Here is a 24,141-nt window from a genome sequence, read left to right as displayed (position 1 = left end):
GAACTTCCAATGGGCTATAAGGAGGGCCTTTCAGTTTCTGTAACAACATCTAAAAGAAAGAAAAATTTCCTTCAATCCTTTTCAGGCAAAATATTAAAGCAATAACAACAACAATAAAGGTCCTAAGAGTCTACAGCAAAGATGTTTAAAAGAAATTATCTAGAATGTAAGGGATCTTATGAAAGGAAAGTAGTTAAGGGATTTTAGCAGCATTTACCTGAGTCCTGTGCATGTCCTGGAAAGGTACCTGCCCACTGGCCAATTCACATGCTGTAATCCCAACACTGTAAATATCTGACTTTACATTATATCCATGTAAATCCTGTAGAACAATTAATTTGAAGTCCTTTAGTGTAAATGCCCTTTAAAAAGTTACATACATATGCTTTTTTGATAAAGGGTAGTGAATAATAATAGAAAAAACTCATGAGAAATCAAGATATACCTAATATTTGTTATACATTTAAAAATTCCTAACATAATAATTTTGACAAGAAAGAATTTAAAAAGTCTTGCAGTAGGCCTTTCATCGGGCACAACTGTCCTTTAGTCAAACTCGGAAGACACTTAAGACGCATAGACAACCCAATGCAATGGCCACACCTGACCTGTCTCAGTAGTTCTGGACTCAGCCACGGCTGCACTGATGTGCTGAACTGTGGGAAATCATACACAGCCCTATGCTTCTGTCCGTGCTTAACCAAACTATGCAGATGGGACAGGCCAGAGAGGGTCACTAGGCCATCACCAGAAATGAGGATATGGCTGGCTTTAATACTCCTAGAACAAAAAGAAACAATCCTAAATACTAAGAAATTGGCCAATGAAGAAAGAACAAAAATCTGGTCAGAATAAATCCATGTATTCCCTTGGAAATTAATACTCCTTAGAAGTTATAATTTAAAGTTAAATGCAATATTATCCAATAAAAGATAGCCTCTCATGGTATTAACAAAATTTATAAAGATATGTCTAATGTAAAAATTTCCTTCATCAAATAAATTATAAAAGAGCCTTGTTTTTCATCCTAAACATGGAAACTGGAAACTAATAGAGCAGGATGGCTAACAGTCTGGTAAAGTATAATAAAACCTTGATTAATTAGAATACTGTCTGCTAGAAATCCTCAGTTAACCAGAATGCTGCTAAGAAACAACAAACAGTAAGAAAAAAGCTTTGAGGTGAAACAAACAATAAGAAAACAAGCTTATTTAAAAGCAACTTAATTAAAAAGGAAAACAAAGTCCCAATGTATCTTAGAACAGCATTGTTTTTAACATTCAGCCAATTACTTCTGCACCTACACTTTGGCAACAAGAGAACTGATATTTAGTATGGTAATCTCAAAGTGCTACAGAACACTTAAGAAATCAAAGGTTTAGTTACAATCTGTATATGATATAAACATGACATAAAACTGAAAAGCAGATAAAGCAGCTCTTTATTTGCTTAAGGAAAAACCAAAACACAAGAGTTAACTAGGATCCCACTCCCCACAGCTTATACCCCAAACAGACAGGTTCTTGTAACCCTCATTATTGGGACTTGAGCTCTGAAAGGACAGGCACTCCACCCCAGCATGGAGCACAGCACTTGGCACAGACGAGGTGGTCTGAACATTTCTGGTGAATGAACTATAAAATGTAAGCATCTACTATACCTACTGGTCCCTTCCTCCCTCAATTTTCATTTGCAAGTTTCCTGTCCTACATTCTAACACTCAATTGCTCCTTCCTAAAAGCTCCCTAAAAGACTTCTTCCTCTCAAATTCTTTCACTTTGTAAAATACAAATAAGTAAATACCTGTGAATACAGCCATTTTGATGCAGATAGTTCAACCCTCTCACTGCTCCAAAGAGAATGTTTCTTATTAAAGTTTCACTCATTCCTTCAGGAAAGTAAGTCCTCAAGAGTTGACTTGCTGAACCTGAAAGAAACCCCTGAAATCTTTAGATGAACACTGAAAGTGATTTTGCTTCTAGCTATGTTTTAAATGTTCTTATCAACCATAAACACACACACGCTAGCATGCACACGCGTTACATTTTAGAGTCTAACCACTTTCTTATGCCAAGGTAATTTTCCTTCACCAACCTTTAAAAAGACTTTTCTAATGACATGCTAGAGATTAGGAAAGTGAATTAACAATATTCAATATTACTAAAAAAATACATACTGTGTGAGAACATATATTTTAAATCCACAGGCAATTCACAAAAGCTATCCTAAAAATCAAAGCTCTAGAATCCATTCATTTATTTATTCAACATACCTACTGAACACTACTTGTGCTAGGTATTTTATGAGCACCTGGGGATACCAAAATGAAAAATACATACATGATCCTGCCCTCAAGAAGCTCAAATCCAGTGAAGGAGACAGGTACACCCACAGATGTTTACAATACAGTGAAATAAGTTTACAATGCAGAGGAACAAGGATAGGGATGGTGTGCACCAGTAGAAAAACTACTTTTGCTTGAAGAATAACAGCAGCTCTCCACTGAGAGAGAGGAAGGAAACTGAAGGGAAAAAGACAGCTTGTTCAAAGGACTGACTTCTTGGAGAAGCAATCAGTGGTGGTTTCAATGATCATGAGACCCATTCTACTTTTATTTCTGAAGACTAAAATTCAACATGAACCAGATATAAAAATATATCATGGGGCTTCCCTGGTGGTGCAGTGGTTGAGAGTCCGCCTGCTGATGCAGGGGACACGGGTTTGTGCCCCGGTCCGGGAGGATGCCACAAGCCGCAGAGCGGCTGGGCCCGTGAGCCATGGCCGCTGAGCCTGCGCGTCCGGAGCCTGTGCTCCGCAGCGGGAGAGGCCACAACAGTGAGAGGCCCGCGTACCGCGAAAAAAAAAAAAAAAAAAAAAAAAAATATATATATATATATATATATATATATATATATATAAAATGAAAACTAGAATTGGCCATCAGATTTATAAATTAAAAGTAGTGAATCATAAATCTAAGATCACACTCATCCTTAATTATAGCATCCAGGCTAAACCATGAATTATTTTACCTAAAATGAGTTTTCTTACCATAGGCCATAAAAGGAGAAATAACCCAAAGCCAGCTGCCAACAGTGAAAACAGTCCAGTAAGTTGTAATATTGGGATGCCGGAAAAAGTGGGATAGAATCACTGCTTTCTAGTATAGAAACACAAGAGATAAGACATTTAAAAACAACCTTTTTAGCTGATTCACGTTGTTATAAAGCAGAAACTAACACACCAGTGTAAAGAAATTATACTCCAATAAAGATGTTAAAAAAAAAAAAGGGAAAAGTAAGTAATAAAGTGGATTTAAATAATAAAACAAAACAAAACAAACTTTTTCCTCATTATGAAGATAATAGCAGTAGTGGCAGCTTATTAGTACTAAGCACTGTTCTTAGTGCTATCATGTCTTTAAATCTCACAACCACTACACAAAGTATGTGACATTATAATTCCCATTTTACAGAAGAGGATACTTAGAAACAAGTTAGAAAACTTGTCCAAAAGCACATAATTAATGAAAGTAGGATGTGAACTTATTAGACAGTCTGACTCCAGAGGTCATAGTCAATAACTAAACTGTGTTCTTACGATAGAAACATTTAAAAAATACATTAAAATATGAATATAAAAGTCACTTCTAACATTAAATCATAGAACCACTGTTAACATTTCAGTATAATTTCTTCCAGTCTTCTTCTGTGCAATATACATGTGCACATATAAATAGTTAAAAAATTGGGATAATATCAAAACAAAATCCTTTCCCTCTTTATATCAAAAATGATTAGTGACAATTGAAATGGTATTATAATATTCCTGAAATGCAATCTGTTAAAATTTATCAATTCAGAAGCTAGTTTTACTTAGCTGGATGAAAAGGAAACTGTTTGCTTTTGTTTTTTCTATTTCCCTATACGATTATTTGTGACTGGACTGAGGAGGGGTATTTAAATAAATTCCAGACCAGTGTTCCAAATATGATATTAATTTGAAGGAACTTATGGTAGTTACCAAAGTTTGAATATATTTGCTCTTTCATGGATCTGGCTTCCAAGTATTCTTTCCAATTCGGTAATTGCATGTTTATTAGTAGAAAGAAATCTACCTTTCTCTAACAGAACTACTAAGTTGCGAAAAAAAAAATTCTTATAGGTGTAATCTCCTCAAATAGACATTAAATTAAATGTATCTTTTCTTTTTTTTTTGTATTGTTACCTGTAAAGCTTTCAGGCGTTCTTCAGTGCAGTTTTCCAGATTTGTAATTTTTACAGTGACCAGTGTTCCTGTAGGAGTATGCCGTGCAAGATGGACAGAAGTCAAGTTGTCAAATCCTCTTCCTATAATCAGACGTAAAACTTGTGTTAATGACCAAAGGAAAAAACTGATAATCTGGACTTCATCAAAATTAAAAAATTAAAAATTTTGGCTCTTCAAGAAAACACTTAAGAAATTCAGAAGGCAAGCCACTGATTGAAAGTATTAAACAATATTTATATCTGACAAGACTTACACACAGAGTACTATATAAAGAACTCTTATAGCTCTATAATAAATGACAAACATCCCAACTAAAAATTAGGCAGAAGATTAAATAGGTAAGCCACAAAAGAAGACACAAAAGTGGCCAACAAGCATATGAAAAGATGCTCAAAATAGACGAGTAGGAATTAAACACAATATACCATTACATACCTATTGTAATGGTTAATATTGTGACTTGATAAACAAATTGTTACATTCAAACAATGGAATGTTACTCAGCAATCCCCTACTCCCAGTCCCTGGCAACCACTGATGTGATTTTTGTTTGTCATGTAAATAGTATCATAGAGAGTACAGTTTTTTGTGTCTGGCTTCTTTCACTTAGTATAATGCTTTTGAGATTCATCCATGTTTCAGTAGTTAATTTCTCTCTATTGCAGAGTAATAATCCATTATATGTATATACCACAATTTATTTTTATCTATTCATAAACTGATAAATACTTCGGTTGTTTCAGTTTTTTGTGACTACAAATAAAGCTGCCAAAACCATTCCTTAAGTAGACATATGTTTTCATTTCTCTTTGGCAAATACCTGCAAGTGGGATTGCTAGGTCATGTACATTTAACCTTATAAGAAGTTGTCAAACTGTTTTTGAAAGTGGCTGAACCTCTTTGCATTCCCACAAGCCACGTATAAGTACTGCAGTTACTTGACATACTCACCAGCATTTGGTGTTGTCAGTTTTTAAATTAAAAACACCTAGAATGGTATCTATTAATAGACACCTAATAAATGTTAGTTTCCTCCCTCTCTCCACAGTCACCAAATTCTGTCACTTTTATTGTTGAAATGCAGTTAATCTGAAATTCATCCCTTTCTCCCCAGTGACAAGCATCACTTGCCTTAGCTCCAGTCCTGTCCTTGTTCTCTGGATAGATGCAGTGACTTCCTCACTATGCCCTGCATTCTCGATCAGGACATGCACCAAAACTACTGATGGAACTACTTCAAAAGTCTGTGCCTAGGTCCCATTCACCAGAAATTTTGATTCAGGAGGTCTGTGATGGGATATAGGCATTGCAATTTTTAAAAAGACTCAGGTGATGACAATGATACCTCTGGCTGTAAATCCCTGATATACTATATCTTTCAGATTGGTGCCTGGAACTGCTGCCAGTTGTCCTTCTAAATTCAACATTTTATCAAAAGAAAGGTACTACAGTGCAGCAGCTGAGAGCTTAGACCTTACAGTCACAACAGTTTGCTTTCAAATCACTAACTGTATGACTATTACTTAAATTCTCAGAGCCTCAGTATTCTCATCTGCAAAATGGGAGGGCTAAAGGGGTGAAATGAAAAAATACAAATAAAATGTTCAGCCTGATGCCGATTAGATGCTATTATTATCATCATCACTATTCCACAATGTCTCTCTAGTAGAGACAATAAATTCCAAACCTTTCCTTAAATCCACTGAGTGATGAAGTTGGTACGTTGCAGGGCTGACAGAGTCTGAACTATATATATATACCCCATATGAGGTCTTTCACAATGTGTTCCAAGCCTCCTTTTTCAGATTTATCTCCTCCTACTGCCTACTCTCCCTATGTTCCTGAGTCTAGGCACAGAGCAGCTATGTGATCGTCCTTCCTCAGTCAACTATTGGAGTAATTATTTTTTTACCTTTTTTGGATTGACACCATCTGAAAAGTCCTTTTTAATTTGGGGGCATTTTCCACCAGTGCTATTTTAGAAAAGGTCAAATCCTTATTTCTCTTTTGGTCACCTTGACCTGGGCATGGGAAGGTCAATGACATAAGCTTGGTCAATTGGAGGATGAAGTGAGTGATAAAAGAAGCAGAGGTAGTCAGAACTCACACTTAAAACTTAAAACCTTGCCTAAAATCCCGTTTTTAGTAGAAACTTTTTTCAGTTAAGTTGGAACTCACCAGTGGGGTCCAACATCATCTAGTGGGGTTAAAGTACCCTACTAGTGTACATTAACTAGGCTGCTCTTATGCTGTGACCCAGGCTACGGTTCTAGTCACATAGTTTCTCTTGGTTTCTTCCAAGCCCATTTCTCTAGCCAATGATTCTGTGAGTTAGCAAAATTGTTCAAAAAATTCTTTTAGTTTAAGTAGTCAGGACTGTTTTTTGTTGTTTGAATAAAAACCCTGACTAGAATATTTAGTAAACTTTTCCTCATGCTTCAGGATCCAGCCCCTTTTTGCTATCTTCCTTGACTCCTAGAAGAGTCGAGATGAACAGTTGAATGCTCCATCTTCTCTGTTCCCATAACACTTAGCACACCTCTACTATAGGACCTTCCAGTGCATAAGACAAAGCTATCTTTCATGCTTGTCTTCCCAGAGAGGATGTGAACTCAAGTGTTTTACATGGCTTTATATTCCTAGCACCTAAGATAGTATTTCTTTGTATTATTTAAAAGATGTTTCTGAATACTCAGAGCAATTTTTCACAGGTATAAGGCTAAAAACAATAACTCAGCCAGTTCCAAACTTAACTGAAAAAAGTTTCTACTACGAATGGGATTTTAGGCAAGGTTTTAAGTTAAAAGAAAGTAATTTGGTTAAAGGAATGTAACTGAAAAGATTTACATGATTTGGTTTAAATCAGACAAATGATCAGAAATTCCCCACAATAAAGATACAAATAACAAATGCTTAGATTATTTAGTGTCTTCCTCCTCTACAAGTACTTCAGTGAAAAAGTAAAAATTCTAGAAGGTAATCTTGAAAAAAATCTGGGCTACTGTTTTAGGGCAGATAAAATTAACAGATCCGTTTGACTGACACAATTAACATTTAGTTTTATGCTGTGGGTAACAACAGAGACCTGCTTACAAAGTAATCTTTTTGTCATCAATTTCATTTCTAACAATGATGAATCAATTATATGCAATCCAGAATGATTACCTATTTCCACTTGGAGTTCATAGTGAGAAACGCTAGTGGAACAGATCACTTCACTGGCTCTAGTGGATGGAGGCAACAAGGAAAGGGTTGGCTCATCAACCTGCATTGTTTTAAAAATATGAAAACAAAATAGGTATAAGCATTTTGGTGACCCAATTTGGTCCCCTACTCCAATGGAAAATACTGATATTGTCTTTTCAAACACACAACTGCTCATTAGGAAGGCACTGAAAAGGTAGCTTAAGAGACTGTTTTAAGATCCAAAAAGTATTTACAACAGTTAATAAGGGATGCTAGTTATAAAGATATCAGCCTGTGAAGGGGGAGAGGGCTAGAAAAACAGATTTACAGGTAGTGAAGAATACTTTTCAGCACAATTTCCAGGAAGCATTCTTAGGAGTTGCTAAGAATGGCTGTTGACTCTTCAGGGTATCTAATAAATATATCAAGGGAAGAAATGAAAGGACCTATGAGGAATCTTCTGTTCTGGTGCTCTTGCTTCAAGTGGTTGTCAGTTACAATCATTACACATACACGTACCTGCTCAGCTAATGGAGGTGTTAACAGTCAAGGAACAATTTCCATACTAAAACCTATTAAAAGAAGCTGAAGAAGTTTTTCAAAGATGAGATGAATCAGAAGGGAGGTCAGAAAGAAAAATAAGCCTCAAGAGATGGGAGAACAGGATAGGGTACAGAAGTCCTGAGTTAATGACCATGTACCACCATGGCCTTTCACGGGATACTATGGAGTCAGAGTGCTAGGTTTGCACCAGATCCCAGTGGCACTGAAATAACATGCACACAGGAGAAAGAAGAGGCCAACACCACTGGCATCATATGATAGCCATGAGGATCTCTAAAAGGACACCAGTACTCCAAAAGACACTTAGCAGCCTTTACAGGCACCAGCAGGTGGCAAGAATCTTGTTACTACCTCCAAGGTAAAGAGAAGGAAGAAGGGAGTTAGGAATGACATTACTATGTACTAGGAATTCTGCTAACTGTTTTTTACATTTGATTGTACATGTTCTGCAAGCTTTTAAGAGAGCAGAAAAATATAATTGTAAGCTCATGGTAAAAGGTGAATAATCTGCAAGAGGGATGAAAGGCTATAAAAAGAAATTCTACCATACAATTGGAAATAATCCCAATGAAGAAAGAAATCTAAATAATTCAATTTCTTTAGAACAAGTAGTCATAAACTCAGATTTAAAGAACACATATAAGAGAGAGAAAGAAGAGCACATAGCAGTTTAAAAAATGTTTAAAGTGATAAGCTATAAGTCTGTCAGGAAGGCTAGAGCACAGAATGAACTGAGGCTTACAGTTCACTGCTTGAAAAAAATGGCATCAGGTTACCAGATGATGGACTAAAATAAGGCTAATCAACCTCTACTTTGCTTCCATCAACTCCAATAGGGAAATAGTCTTCTTTAAACTAAAAGCACTTAGGTTGTAATTAAGTAGCTGAAGCTCAAAACAGGTTGTTTTAAATAGGTTCAAACCTCCAAACCAAAGACAGTTACACCTAGGATATTAAATCTGCAAATATAGTAAAACTCAGATGAGAAACCCGAATGGAAATAGTCAAACATTGACTCAATTTTCAAAAAAGGGAAAAAAGGATAAAGGGGCAAGCTTGATGCTGTTGCCCAGTAAGGTCTGTTATCAAATCACTACACAGACGAGTTATGGACACTTAAGAAAACAACATGGTAATCACAAGAAGACAATATAGGTTTACTAAGAGTAAATCATCTTAAAACTAACCTCACTTCTCTTTTTGATTTCATGACTAGTTAGAGAATTAGAAAGCAAAAATCATGGCAGGGTCCTTGTCCTTGTCAAACTTTTTAATAACTTTTTGAACTAAAAATTCAAAAGACCTGGTTAATGAATAATCTGGGAAAAAAGTCATGAAAACAATACCATTTACAATAGCACCAAGAAGAATAAAATACTTAGAAATTAACTTAACAAAGGCAGTGAAAGACTTGTACAATCGAAACTACAGAACATTGCTGAAAGAAATTAAAGAAGACATAACTGAATGGAAACATACCTCATGTTCAAAGACTGCAAGACTTAATATTGTTAAAATCTCAAGGGATCCTGGATAGCAAAAACAATGTTGAAAAAGGAACAAAATTGGAGGACTCACTCTTCCTGATTTCAAAACTTACTACAAAGCTACAGTAATTAAAACAGTGTCGTGTTGACACAAAGACAGACATATAGAGCAAGAGAACAGAATAAAGAGCCCAGAAATAAACCCTCACATATATGGTCAAATGACTTTTGACAAGTGTGCCAAGACCATTCAATGGAGCTAGGACAGTATTTTCAACAAATGGTGCTGAGAAAACTGGATATCCAGATGCAAAAGAATGAAGTTGGACCCTTACCTATACAAAAATTAACTCAAAATGGATCAAGAAAATATTTGTAGGTCATACTTCTGATAAGATGTTAATACCCAGAATATAGAGAGAACTAAAATTCAACAACAAAAAACAAACAACCCAATTCAAAAATGGGCAAAGGACTTGAATAGACATTTCTCCACAGAATACATGTATGTGGTCAATAAACACATGAAAAAGTGCTCAACAGCACTAATCATTAGGGAAATGCAAATCAAAACTACAATGAGATACCACCTCACACACTTTATGATGGCTGTTATCAAAAAAGCAGAAAATGAGTATTGGAGAGGATGTAGAGAAACTGGAACTCTTGTGCTCTGCTGGTGGGAATGGTACAGCCACTGTGGAAAACGGTATGGTCGTTCCTCAAAAAATTTAAATAGAATTACCATACGATCCAGCAATTCCACTTCTGGGTATATACCTGAAAGAATTGAAATCCAGGTCTCAAAGAGATATTTGTACTCCCATGTTCATAGCAGCACTATGCGCAATAGCTACAATGTGGATGCAACCCAAGTGTCTACCAACAGATGAATGAATAAGCAAAATGTAGTATATACATATAATGGAATATTATTCAACCTTAAAAAGTAAGGAAATTCTGCAGTATGCTGCAACACTAGTGAACCTTGAGGACATTATGCTAAGTGAAAAATCTCAGTCACAAAATAACAAATACAGTATGATTCCACTTATACTGGTACTTAGAGTAGTCAAAGATCAGAGACAGAAAGTAGAATTGTGGTTTCCAAGAGGCAGGGGAATTATAAGGGAAGGAGGAGCTACTGTTTAATAGGTACAGAGTTTCAGTTTTACAAGATGAAAAGAGTTACAGAGATGAATGGTGGTGATGGTTGTACAATATTATGAATGTATTTGATGCCACTGAACTGTACACTTTAAAATGGTTAAGATGGTAAATTTTATGTTATGTGTACCTAGCACAATAACCCCTCCTACAAAAAAAGCAGCACTTGTGGAAATTTCCTGAGTTCTAGGTCTCTCTCTTGGTAACAGCAAGGAGCCAACAACAGACACTTCTCTTTCTAAACACTACCTGCCTGAAGGGTAATACTTGAATGAAAACTAGGATTGGATACTATATCCTATTGTACAAAAAGGTACATAACTAGAAGACTTTACAGTATTAGTGAGTAAAAAGTGAAATGACAAAAATGATGACAACTGAAGATAAGGTCAGGATAAATTTATAAATAGGATTAACTGGGATTACTCTATTTTGTAGGACTAAGGTATCTGCAAGGCAGGTTCTATTTTATAGAAAGAATTATAATATAAAATGAAGATTAAGAGATTTAGAAGGAAAGATCCCAGAGAAATATTTATTTCTCAGCATGTTTCTTTAAATATTACTTAATACATCAGGCATTGCCCAGGGATGATAAAGATAAAAAAGACAGGATGCCTATTTTATGGGGATCATGTGGAGAGACATATACATCAATCATTGCAAGATAATATAGTAAATGCCATTTTATAAGGATGTCTAAGATCTGTAGGACCATAATAGAATTAAAGGTACAAAAGCAAAGGCTTCAGAGATGTGATATTTGAGCCAACTCTTTAAACACGAGGAAGAATTTTAGAGGGGTATTTCAAGCAGAAATAAAAGTATGTGCTAAGACTCAGTAGCAATAAATGAAACTCAAACATTAGACATATTCCATACCATTAAGAGTCCTTATAAAACACTAACAAGTTTAGGCTTTATCCCATACGCTTTAGGAAACCAATGGCAATTTTAAAGCTGGAAAGTGGCACAAACAGGCCTGTATTGGTAATAGTGTTGAATACTGATCTGAGTGGGAGAGGAGGTTATATGTGTGTCTAGGAAACTAGAGGCAATGTGTTTACCTGCAATAGTCCAGGTGAGAGATGATGAGATTTGAGTAGTAGCAGTGATCAGGTGAAGGAGGGGATGGACTCAAGGGCATTCCAGAGACAGATCCGTAAGACTTGGTGTGTAACTAGATGTGGGGGCAGAGGAAGAGGCAGTGAGAGGATGACTCCAAAATTTCTAGTTAGGGTGATTTAGTAGATGGATTTTCATTTGCCAAAGCAGGAAATTCAATAGGTCAGTGAAGTTTTGAGAGATTAAGGTTTTACTCAAACTTCACAGAGATGCCTTTGAAAACTCTAACCAGAGGAATTCAACAGACACATCTGGTGCCCAGGAAAGAGTCCAAAGTTGCAGGTAAAAACTTGAGAATCATTAGTCATACCTGATGACAGGGTCCCCTCACAACCTAAAGGAAAACCTCAGGTAGCTCCAGACAATCTGAAATCTGAGCAACTAAAACCACAGGAGCCGGTGAGACTGCTTAGGGAGAGTCTGTTTAGGCAGAAGAGCAGAGGCCAATTATAGACTTCTGGAGAATAGCTTATGTAGAGGAAGAAGAAACAGTAAAAGAAGAAAAGTGAAAGAAGTAAAGAAAAAGAGATATAGGAGAACCAGAAATTATATTCTGTAAAATGGTGTCACAGAAGGCAAAAGAGGAGTATTAATTGTACTTAACTATTTTCTTACCAAGTTTTGATGGGTACTGGTTTCAGAGTGTTTTTCAGGTCTGAGTGATTCAACTCGTGTTCGTGAAGTACAGAAACAATCCTGTAAATTCAGAAATATACTAAATAAGTGAAAAATAAGTCACAAGATAAGTAAGGGTGGCATGTGGATACAAAAAAGTCTGTTGACTGGGGTGAGGAGCAGAGAGAAAGGGCAATGTGCAGGAACCTGAACTGGAGCCAAGATTCATACTGTGGAGGTAGACATTATGGGAGAGAACGGAGAAGCAGCTGGGTATGCAGAAGACAAATTTCGTATCTGCTATAATTTTACTTGGCGCTATCTCTGATTCTTGCCCTCTACCCTGGAGGTAATAATATCAATTCATGTCTACTGCTGGTGTTAATTTTTAACCCTTTCATAATCTTTGCAGTGTTTTTCTGAATATTTAGCTAGAGATTTATTCTGCTATGCTCATCATATTGTTTTCATCTTGATCCTCAGATTTTCTTTTTCCCTTAAGTGTGGGAACCATGTTTATCCACATTAAACCACACATTGAGTATATCAATATTTGGAAACCATTTTGTTCCGTAAGGTGATAAACATCTCTAACCAACTCACATCAAATTAAGAGACTTAGATCCATTATCACAATTTACATTTTCCTGCATTTCAACTCAGTGTTCTGTTATCACATATTGTCAATAAAGAAATGTAACACCTACACATTGTGGCGTGAAACTGATGTTATACTTATTTAGGAAGAAAAGTATGTCAAAAGAAAAGTATAAGCAAATTGTATGAAAGAGATTTTAATTATTTAGCAACTAAAACCACAGGAGCCGGTGAGACTGCTTAGGGAGAGTCTGTTTAGGCAGAAGAGCAGAGGCCAATTATAGACTTCTGGAGAATAGCTTATGTAGAGGAAGAAGAAACAGTAAAAGAAGAAAAGTGAAAGAAGTAAAGAAAAAGAGATATAGGAGAACCAGAAATTATATTCTGTAAAATGGTGTCACAGAAGGCAAAAGAGGAGTATTAATTGTACTTAACTATTTTCTTACCAAGTTTTGATGGGTACTGGTTTCAGAGTGTTTTTCAGGTCTGAGTGATTCAACTCGTGTTCGTGAAGTACAGAAACAATCCTGTAAATTCAGAAATATACTAAATAAGTGAAAAATAAGTCACAAGATAAGTAAGGGTGGCATGTGGATACAAAAAAGTCTGTTGACTGGGGTGAGGAGCAGAGAGAAAGGGCAATGTGCAGGAACCTGAACTGGAGCCAAGATTCATACTGTGGAGGTAGACATTATGGGAGAGAACGGAGAAGCAGCTGGGTATGCAGAAGACAAATTTCGTATCTGCTATAATTTTACTTGGCGCTATCTCTGATTCTTGCCCTCTACCCTGGAGGTAATAATATCAATTCATGTCTACTGCTGGTGTTAATTTTTAACCCTTTCATAATCTTTGCAGTGTTTTTCTGAATATTTAGCTAGAGATTTATTCTGCTATGCTCATCATATTGTTTTCATCTTGATCCTCAGATTTTCTTTTTCCCTTAAGTGTGGGAACCATGTTTATCCACATTAAACCACACATTGAGTATATCAATATTTGGAAACCATTTTGTTCCGTAAGGTGATAAACATCTCTAACCAACTCACATCAAATTAAGAGACTTAGATCCATTATCACAATTTACATTTTCCTGCATTTCAACTCAGTGTTCTGTTATCACATATTGTCAATAAAGAAATGTAACACCTACACATTATGGCGTGAAGCTGATGTTATACTTATTTAGGAAGAAAAGGTATGTCAAAAGAAAAGTATAAACAAATTGTATGAAAGAGATTTTAATTATTTTCAAGCATCTCATGAACATTCATTTTTATATGAACATTAAAGTATAATATTAAATGAGTCTTTAAGACAAGTCCATCCACGTCTATTTTGCAGTCACTTACTTAAAGTAATCAAACTTCCTTTAGCTTAAAATATGCCAGAATTTCTCATTAATCAAACTAATCATTTTCCCAGTTAGCCTAAATTACTGATTAAGTTGAATTCCTACAGTCTGTACATATCAATCTTACCACAATAATTTGACATATATCCCCACTGTTTTATGTAAAACTCGCCCCTGAAGAAAAGGAGCTAACAGTGTCAAGATAGCTGTAGAATCATTTCCTTTGCAAAGTTTCTATTGGTTTGTGTATGGTGAATAAAATTTACAATAAAAGTTTTTGAAGATACTTAATACTGTTGTTCATATAAAAAATAGCCACCAGTTACATCATTTATATATTATATTTGGTACTTACATATATTTTTCAACATTTGCCCTGAATCTTTCACAATAATCATTCATATTATTGTGTGGAAAGGGTTAGCAGGCCTAAAACTGCTCTCCTTGGAAAGGCCTGTTTGCAAGGTTGACCCTTGGCTGGTATCTAGGAACTCAGATTTTGGGAGGGTTCCCACCATTCCCTGGTAAGAATGGATCATGGTGTGCCTAAACTGTCTATGCAAACAACATGGTTTATGCTGAACACCTGCTTTCTTTCTGGGAGTCTGGAATTTTGTTCCTGCTGCTCCTTTGAAAACACCACTTCTTAGCTGTCAAATAGAGGTAAAAGTTGAATGAGGAAGAATCCTTCATAAGCGAAAACATTAACTTTATCTCAGTTACGCAAATATCCCACTGAGGAGAAAACATGAATGTTTTGATTCAGAGGATTCTAAATATTTCATTGCAAGAAGACTACAAAGTAAAATTATTAACAAATTCAACAAATATAAATGACCCTATCAAATTCTATTTTTCCAAAAATCCATAATTATGAAATAATAGATTAAGTAAGATGTCCTTTCCCCCAAATTTGGAAGCCCTGGGCAACCACACAGCCCTTTGAATCTCAGTATCTCCATCTATCAAATGCCCTTTTACATCTCATCCAACCTACAAATTGACATGAAATTGTTAATCTTAAGTAATCCTTTAGAGCAGGGGTCAACAAACTATGGTCCACAAGTCAAATCTGACCCGCCACCTGTTTTAGTGCATAAAGTTTTACGGAAACACAGACACGTTCATTTGCATTTATTTACATACTGCCTACGCAGCTTTTACAAGAGTAACTTAATAGAGATCATGTAGCACACAAATACTACCTGGCCCTCTAAAGAAAAAGTTTGCTGATCCCTGCTTTAGAAAATGAGGTAGATATTTCACCTCAATGTATTTTCCAGATATATAAAGCTCCCCTTTTAAGTAGATAAACTTTACTTTAAACATAAAGTAAATGCATTATATATTTTCCAAATAACTAACAATACAGTCTCCTAACTTCATAAGTTCTGCCTCTCAGACTTGGCAAGTGATAGAGTGGATTGGCAGATGTGATTTTGAGCCCTGGCTCTAATTCTTTGCAATCATGGGCCAAACTCCAAATGAGGATTATACCACCTGCCCTGCTTACAATTTTGAAGACTGAGAGAGATATAATATACGAAAGTATTTGTAAATTACAAATCATCATACAAATGCACCCACCACTTTTCAAAAGATCACTGCTTTAATAATTCAAATATTCAAATAACGTATTGTATTCTACATAAGACACAATGAAAGTCCTAAAACTACTTAATCTAGAGTAGATACGATGGACTTAATATAAACAAAAACCACGTTAGTATCTATACATCATACTAGACAATGATCCTAATGTTTCTTGTCTTGTTAAGTCAAGTGGCTTATTTTTCATACTCTTTTGCTTGCCTTTAGTCAGATGGAAATTTGTCAAAGGGATTTCTGAAAGATTTAAAGGATAAGGTATAGCTAACTGGATGGAAGAGGAATGTCTAAGGACAGTAAACGTATGAGAAAAAGTGGGTATGGGACAAAGGAATAGAAGGAGTATATCAGAAAAGTATAGGAGAAGCTCTTTTTTAAAGAGACAAAAACTCAATGATAATTTAACTCATTTTTAAAGACCAGAAGTCTTTCAGATCAAAATAACATCTCAGAGCCTAAGAATATTCCATCAGAGTATGCCTATTATGGCTTTGCACTAACATCTAATTACTCTATTGACACAAAATTAGATCCACGCTTATAAAAACTTACCAAAAGAGACATTGAATCGCTTTAGTTCACAGAAAGTGAGAAAAATCCATCTACTCCAAAGAAGATTTCTGCTTTATCTTCAAGATACAGAAATATCCTAGTATAAAAACAGAAGCAAAATAACTTATATTTACATACAAATTCCTTAAAGATCTAGTTGCCATAAACCCACCACTATTTGGGCAGCTATTTTTTGACACAAGGACTACAGACATTCCTGACAGGTGTCCTTAAAGAGCATTTCTGTTTACTGAACACTATTTGGGATCTGACATCACAACAGAAAGGCAGAGTGAAGTTGAAAGGAGGTTCTGAATATTTCCAAAGCCTCAATAAACCTGCAACTCTTCTTCCTTATATTTTCTATACTACTTTTTTACAGAACCCTAAGCAAATGTAAAAGCAATACAGAAAGGCAATGTTGGACCCACTTTTAATACAAATGAGGCCCAAGAATTTCCAATGGTTCTACTTAGAAGTATACTTTGAATCTTCCAAAGCTTCCTTATCCGATTAATTACTATTAAATCATCTGGGGTCACTGACCGGCAAATTTGGGAAAGAGTCAAGATTAGCAACAGAGTAGGAATTAATTACATTTTCTTCCTGCCATGTTTAAAAAAAGATTTTTTTTCAGTTTTCATGTGAAAATAATATTTTCTGTAGGTTGAATATTTTTTACCTTATGATTCTTAGTTCTCATTTCCATTCTTCTTGGAATTTATTGACAGATAGGAAAGATATGCAGATTATTATACAAATAATTCCTGTCCACTTTCACTGATGGAGTATTAATCTCAATAGTTTATGAAGGCTCCAACAGATGCAGAGGTTTAAAATAGTAACTTATTCAGATTCAAGGAGCTACAAAAGCACCACCAAAAGTTTCCAAATCTTTCCTAATAGAAAGGGTGGCAATGTTCGAAACTTGCTAGTGCTGGGTATTCCCTTACACCTACCCAGTATCTCTTTCACCTAAATTGTGGTTCATTATTTCATTTTAATGAAGTCCCCAAGTTTGATCAAGGCATCTGCAAACATCTGAACAAAATGAGAAAGAAAAAGCTTTTGTAAACCATAGATATTATACAGCAGCATCCAATTTTATTGCTAAGAAAAGATGTCAATTTATTCAGGATATTCACTACAAACCAAAGGAAGAGAATGGGAAGAAGAAAAAAACCCGAAATGGTTTATTTTTGTCACCTGCTATTCATTACCATCAATTTAAGGCACTGCTGTTTGCTGTGTTACAAAAGGGGTAATGCAAAACCCTGCTCACTTTCCAGGGTGATTCGGATCAATGAAATACTTTATCTGAAAGCGCTCAGAACTACCAAATACTGTATCAATAAGAGCTTGAGAAGATGTTCTGAAAGGTACCAAATGGTAGGACTCATTTGGAAAGTAAGTTGGCAATGTTGTGATAACTATAAAAATGTTCATCCCTTTTGACCCTGTAAAATTCTCACTTCTAGTAATCTATTCTAAGGAAATATCCAAGTAAATGAAGAAACTACACGCATGTAGAAAGTAATTACCCTGTTACCTGAAACGGTCAAGTATTCATCCCACAAGTGTTTAATGAATGGCTGCCATGGGTCAGGCACTGTGTTGGGCACTGGGGATACTCACTAGTGATCGAGGCAGACAAGGCCCTGACCACTTGGAGCACACATTCCTACAAGCAGAAAGATCAGGGATGTCGTGATTAACTGAATTTCCTGGTTCTCAGGACTTTGTTTCTTGCTCTTTCCGTGTAATATCAGTTAAGTTCTTTCTTAAATAACAACAAAAAACCTTTAAACTCCATTACATTATCTATTTTTTGGAAAAACTCATAAGAAGCAGACACAATCTGTGAGAATTGTCAGTACTAAAGGGGTTGCCCACGTGCGTGGCTTAATCCCAGAGGATTTTGCTTTAGATGCGACAGACTATTAAGAGATAATTTTATGAGACATTTTGAGGTCAAGGCAGCAGCTGCCCCTGCTAAGAGACGGGGTGAGGGGGGGTCGCTGGAGGGCGGGGTATAGATCTGCCGTCATAATTTTCTCCTGCATGCTCTTTCACTAGGTATGAACATAAACCCTTTTCAAAAAATCACACTTGAGACTTGTATTTCTAAATGTATTTACAAGTATATCAGTGTGGTCCCTTGCACTTATATCTAAAAAGCGAATTAGAATAAAGCTTTCTAAATAATTTAAATTTGTTCTAAAATAGAATGGTTCCTCCGAAAGCTTTAATCTGAAAGGTTAACACTTTCTGTGACAAACGGAAGGCGCAAATAAATTACAGAACTCGGGTTTTGAGTTAATTTAAGCATCCAACAGAGGCCCTTGTTACAGGGAATGCAAAAAAGCCAGATTTAACTCTCTTTGCGGAGCTTTAAAATTACTGTAATTTTCAAAGTTATCTTGGGAACCCATAAAATCTTAAAAATTATAGCCACGCACAACTCGGTAGAATTTTCCAAACTTAGCATCGTGACTCAGGCTTTCAAAAAATATTTACTAAGCGCCTACTGTGTGCCAGGCTCTATCCTAGATAGGGTCTGTCACCAATTCCAATCGAGTTCTGAGGAAAAAGGTACGCGACACAACAAACCCACGAGGGAAAAACACAACGCTGAACTTAAATACCGAGGACGAAACGCGGCTTGAACGTTCAATTACGTAAAAGCTTCCTTCCGAGTCCTGCTTTGGGGGACTTTGCAGCGAACTCGCAGAAGGCTGCATACAGAGCCGGGCCGGAGAGCACCTCGGGTCTGGAGACTCCGCGTGCCTGTGAGTGCGGCCAAAGGTGACAGCAGGGGTGGGGGTGGCGCCGCGGGCAGCTGGGCCCCGCGCACCTGGCACCGCCAACCCCAGCAGGCACCGCCTACCCCGCACGCAGGTGCCTCGGCCGCCGCGCGGCCCGGAACGCCGGGCCGAGCCGGAGCCGCGCGGCACCCAGGGGCCGCTCGCCACGCCGAGCCGGACGCCCGCCACGGCTCCATCGGCCACCCGGGCTCAGGCTGGAAGCGGGGCGGCGAGTTCTAGCCTCGAGATTCCGTAGGCGCGCGCTGGCCGAGCCGCGCTCCCTCACTTCGCGACCAGCGCGTAGCCCTTCCCCTCCCCAGCCCGGCCCCCCCTCATTACCCTGGCGGCGACCGCGGCCAGCGGCTCTCCTCAGGCGGCCAGCGGTGCGGGGCCCGGGCGCCAGGCCCGCCCAGGGGCAAAGCGAGTGCGCAAGGCCGGCTCGCGGAACAAGCCGCGGAGCCAGGAGGGCGGCGCGACCCGTCTGGCGCTGTGGGCCTGGAATTCTGCCCCAACCCCCAGCAGCCCTCCGGCACTGGGCTCGCCCCACCCTGGCCCCAGGGTCGCGGCTCCGCCCCCTCCCCCGCCCCCGGGCTAGCAGCGAGGGGCGTGCCCTTTAGAGTTAGGGGGCGTGGTCTAGAAGAAACTACAATCCCCAGCAGGTCGTGCGCTGGTGCCGTGCAGGCTGCTGGGAGAATGGGTTTCCTCCTCTCTTCCCCAAATGTGTGGGGGCTGTCATTCTGCAAGCCAGAAGTGAGTGGCAGGACATATTTAAAGTGATGAGAAGGAAAAACCTACAACCAAGATTACTCTACCCAGCAAGGATCTCATTCATATTTGACGGAGAAATTAAAACCTTTACAGACAAGCAAAAGCTAAGAGAATTCAGCATCACCAAACCACCTTTACAACAAATGCTAAAGGAACTTCTCTAGGAAGGAACACAAGAGAAGGAAAAGACCTACAATAACAAAACAATTAAGAAAATGGGGCTGGTGCTGTGCAGGCTGCTGGAAGAATGGGTTTCCTTCTCTCTTCCCCAAATGTGTGGGGGCTGTCATTGACCTGGAGTAGCTGCAAAACCGAAGTCGCCGAATGATGATGTGAAATCGCCCGTCCGTTTCTGCCACGCCCGGGCGGTTACTGGCAGCGGCGGCCGCTTCTGCTGCTCCTCTCAGGCTGCTGCCGCTTTAGAGGCTTCTCCCTGAGCAAGCGCGTGCGAAGGACGGAGGACGCCGGACCATTCCTGTGAGTAACCTTCCCGCGCACGACTCGAACTTGGCCTTGCCATCCTCCCTTGAAGGCAAAGGAACCTCCCCACCCCGCGCTCCTCCCGGTCTTCGGAGGTCACGCGCGGACACCGGAGCCTGAGCTGGGTACCGGAGGACTGGGTCCTCTCCGGGTCCGTCCCCCCACCCCACCGCGGGTGGTTTCCCAAGTGTAAGTGCGAAGTGTTGGGCGTTGGGCTCTGGCCTCGGGGTGCACCCCAGCTGCACCTCTCAGGATTGGCAGCATCCCATCCTCTGCCGGACAGCACCCACCTGGTGCCCCATCCTTGAGCGATAAGCGGCTTTAGTTGTCTGGACGTTAAACCTTAAGCCTTGGTCGCCATCTGTGATGTGAGCGAGACGAGAGGGTATTGGAAAGAGCTCTTTCTGTGTTGAGTTGGGCTTTTCTTGCGATTGATTTTGAGCCAGACACCGCACGTCTTTTAAAAGAAAGACGGTTGCCTTTAGTTTCAAGCGTAAATAATGGATATTGGCAGATGTCCTTTTAGAACCAGAGTAAAGATAATCTCCTAAACACTTAAAAGATTTCTGGGTCATTATAATAGCGGTGAACTCAGTTACTTGCCCACGAACCTTTTATTTAAACCTGCAGTTTCTGCGTCAGAAACTAACTTTTCACTGGAAATTCATCAAGCTAGAATGGATAGGAATAAAATGAAACGGACTCTTCCAGTTTTGTTTAGTTTTGTTTTGCTTTATCTATTTCAATGATTATTTTTTCCTGACCTTCAAATCTTTGCTGTAGAATTGGAAGCTACAGCATGTTAATAGCATGTTAATGGTGGTGCAGTGACACTTGCGAAGAAATTGTGAAGGACGTTTGGTGGGGAGGAAGGGCAGGGATGAAGACACTTGATCATTTCAGCAGTTATTCCAGCTTTCTGTTTTTAAAATTAAGTACAAGTCTCAGACATTCAGCAAACACATACTGTATGAAAGACAGTGTTTTATTATTTTGCAGATTTTTATTCATATGGTGAGGGGGGTCAGAAAGACAAAAATTTGAGTACTTTCAATCAGCCAGGCATCTCAGTTATGAGCTGTATGTACATTCGATCACTTAATCACTATAATAACCCTGTTGCATAATCTGAGGCTCAACTTTGCTTATGTAACAAGTGGAGATTCATACCTAGATCTGCCTTACTTCAAAGTTACAGGTCAGGTAACTTGTACCTACTCAGCAGTTATTCCAGCTTTCTGTTTTTAAAATTAAGTACAAGTCTCAGACATTCAGCAAACACATACTGTATGAAAGACAGTGTTTTATTATTTTGCAGATTTTTATTCATATGGTGAGGGGGGTCAGAAAGACAAAAATTTGAGTACTTTCAATCAGCCAGGCATCTCAGTTATGAGCTGTATGTACATTCGATCACTTAATCACTATAATAACCCTGTTGCATAATCTGAGGCTCAACTTTGCTTATGTAACAAGTGGAGATTCATACCTAGATCTGCCTTACTTCAAAGTTACAGGTCAGGTAACTTGTACCTACTTCAGAAATTACTGACCTTAAAGGTTGGATGATTAAAAAGCATTTTCCAGCGTTATTTCCTAATACTGGTTCAAACTGGTATATACAGAATGGGTAAACAACAAGGTCCTACTGAATAGAACAGGGAACAAGTACCTATGAAAAGAGAAGAAAGAAATACAGAAATAAATTGGGTATGTTTACAATGAGGAGTATATAGTTTACCAGAGGAGATAAGGAACAATTGCAAGGTTTTTTGAAGTGTTTCAGAGAAAAATGGAGAGTATTGGGAGACAACACTTGCTTTGAGTTGGGGCCTTTGAGAGAGCTTGGTGGGAAAAGTGGCATTGACCTGGGGTGTGAAGAATGTCTAGACTTTGGGTATGTAGAACGGGGAGAGGACATTAAAGACGACTTAGCATGAACAAAGTCATTGGTTTGGGAATTTCCTGGTTTGTCTAGGGAACTAGTAAATGTAGTCCTTTGTTTTGGCTGGAATATATTATATGGTTGGAGAAGCCAGTTTGGGGGATGGTAGGTGGGGGGGCAGCAAATGTCTGAGAAAGAGCACTCTTAGGGGAGTGAGGGGCAAGGAAAATTGTGAGGTTTTTAAGCCAAATGATTGAGGTGTATACTAGAAGTAATTATATTTTAGGAGAGAATCAATAAAGTTCATCTAGTCCCAACTTAACACGTAAGTCCTATTTTACTGTCTCACAAATCCCACACATCCCTCTTACTGTTTCTATTCACCTAGTTTATGCCTTTATTACAATAATTCAGGCATAACATGGTAAAATTTCTTAATTATTTTTCTCTCTGATATCTCCATTCCTGAAATTTGTCCTGTATTCTGACCCCAGATTTATTTATTTATTTATTTATTTATTTATTTATTTTTGTGGTATGCGGGCCTCCCTCTGCTGCGGCCTCTCCCGTTGCGGAGCACAGGCTCCGGACGCGCAGGCTCAGTGGCCATGGCTCACGGGCCCAGCCGCTCCGCGGCATGTGGGATCCTCCCAGACCGGGGCGCGAACCCGGTTCCCCTGCATCGGCAGGCGGACGCGCAACCACTGCGCCACCAGGGAAGCCCCTCAGATTTATTTTTCAAATGTCACTTTCCACTTAGAAGCTTGTTCCCCCTCCTACACTGTTGGTGGGAATGTCAGCTGGTGCAGCCACTGTGGAAAACAGTATGGAGATTCCTCAGAAAACTAAAAATAGAATTACCATATCATCCAGCAATCCCACTTCTGGGTATAAGTGAAGTAAGTCAGAAAGAGAAAGACAAATACCATATGATATCACTTATATATGGAATTTAAATGATACAAATGAACCTACCTATTAAACAGAAGCAGAATCGGGGACATAGAGAACAGACTGGTGGTTGCCAAGAAGGAGGGAGGAGGGAGAGGGTTGGAGTGGGAGTTTGGGGTTAGCAGATGCAAACTTGTATATACAGAATGGGTAAACAACAAGGTCCTACTGAATAGAACAGGGAACTATATTCATTATTCTGTGATAAACCATAATGGAAAAGAATATGAAAAGGAATGTACATATATGTATAATTGAGTCACTTTGCTGTACAGCAGTAATTAACACAACATTGTAATTGAACTATACTTCAATAAAAAATAAATAAATAAATAAAAAACTTAGAACCCAGTTGTGACCAACTGACCAAACAATATTGTTTCATGGTAGAAAAAAAAAAAAAAAAGAGGAGCTTCCCTGGTGGCGCAGTGGTTAAGAATCTGCCTGCCAATGCAGGGGACACAGATTCAAGCCCTAGTATGGGAAGATCCCACATGCCACGGAGCAGCTAAGCCCGGGTGCCACAACTACTGAGCCTGCACTCTAGAACTCATGTGCCTCAACTACTGAAGCCCGAGCACCTAGAGCCAGTGCTCCACAACAAGAGAAGCCACCACAATGAGAAGCCCATGCACTGTAACGAAGAGTAGCCCCTGCTCGCTGCAACTAGAGAAAGCCCGCGTGCAGTAACGAAGACCCAACTCAGCCAAAAATAAAATAAATAAATAA

General features: G+C 38.4%; 2 protein-coding genes and 1 long non-coding RNA gene across 6 annotated transcripts in view; 1 reads left to right on the top strand and 2 right to left on the bottom strand.

Moving 5' to 3' along the window:
* Position 1: 1 nt before the first annotated feature.
* On the bottom strand, positions 2-12,530 carry LOC102985730 (STE20 related adaptor beta; the record flags this gene model as incomplete). Its single annotated transcript, XM_055079358.1, has 8 exons — positions 2-49; positions 218-322; positions 609-780; positions 1,804-1,927; positions 3,052-3,160; positions 4,228-4,349; positions 7,435-7,534; positions 12,414-12,530. Coding segments are annotated over 8 exons (897 nt in total), but the record flags the coding sequence as incomplete, so codon positions are not given.
* Positions 12,531-13,430: 900 nt separating this feature from the next.
* Positions 13,431-19,854, bottom strand: LOC129391414 (uncharacterized). Of its 3 annotated transcripts, none has more exons than XR_008615489.1 (4): positions 19,170-19,247; positions 17,484-17,565; positions 16,525-16,621; positions 13,431-13,537 (listed from the first exon to the last, which is right to left on the bottom strand). It is a non-coding gene; the product is annotated as an uncharacterized lncRNA (long non-coding RNA). The 3 variants fall into 3 exon arrangements; XR_008615488.1 differs by lacking the exon at positions 19,170-19,247 and adding an exon at positions 18,074-18,177; XR_008615485.1 differs by lacking the exon at positions 19,170-19,247 and adding an exon at positions 19,668-19,854 and having other exon boundaries at positions 13,435-13,537.
* Positions 19,855-20,354: 500 nt separating this feature from the next.
* Positions 20,355-24,141, top strand: part of TRAK2 (trafficking kinesin protein 2) — a 62,413-nt gene continuing 58,626 nt past the window's right edge. Inside the window, exon 1 of one of the 2 annotated variants that reach the window (XM_007112912.4) lies at positions 20,355-20,573. The gene's annotated coding sequence lies outside the window, so the exon portion shown is untranslated. Of the gene's footprint in view, positions 20,574-20,608; positions 20,766-24,141 lie in introns of those variants that run through there. The other variant, XM_007112913.4, reaches the window with a different exon arrangement.

The sequence above is a fragment of the Physeter macrocephalus genome, chromosome 2, assembly GCF_002837175.3.
Source record: "Physeter macrocephalus isolate SW-GA chromosome 2, ASM283717v5, whole genome shotgun sequence".
In the NCBI taxonomy this organism is placed as follows: domain Eukaryota; kingdom Metazoa; phylum Chordata; class Mammalia; order Artiodactyla; family Physeteridae; genus Physeter; species Physeter macrocephalus.
This window is presented reverse-complemented; position numbering and strand designations above follow the sequence as displayed.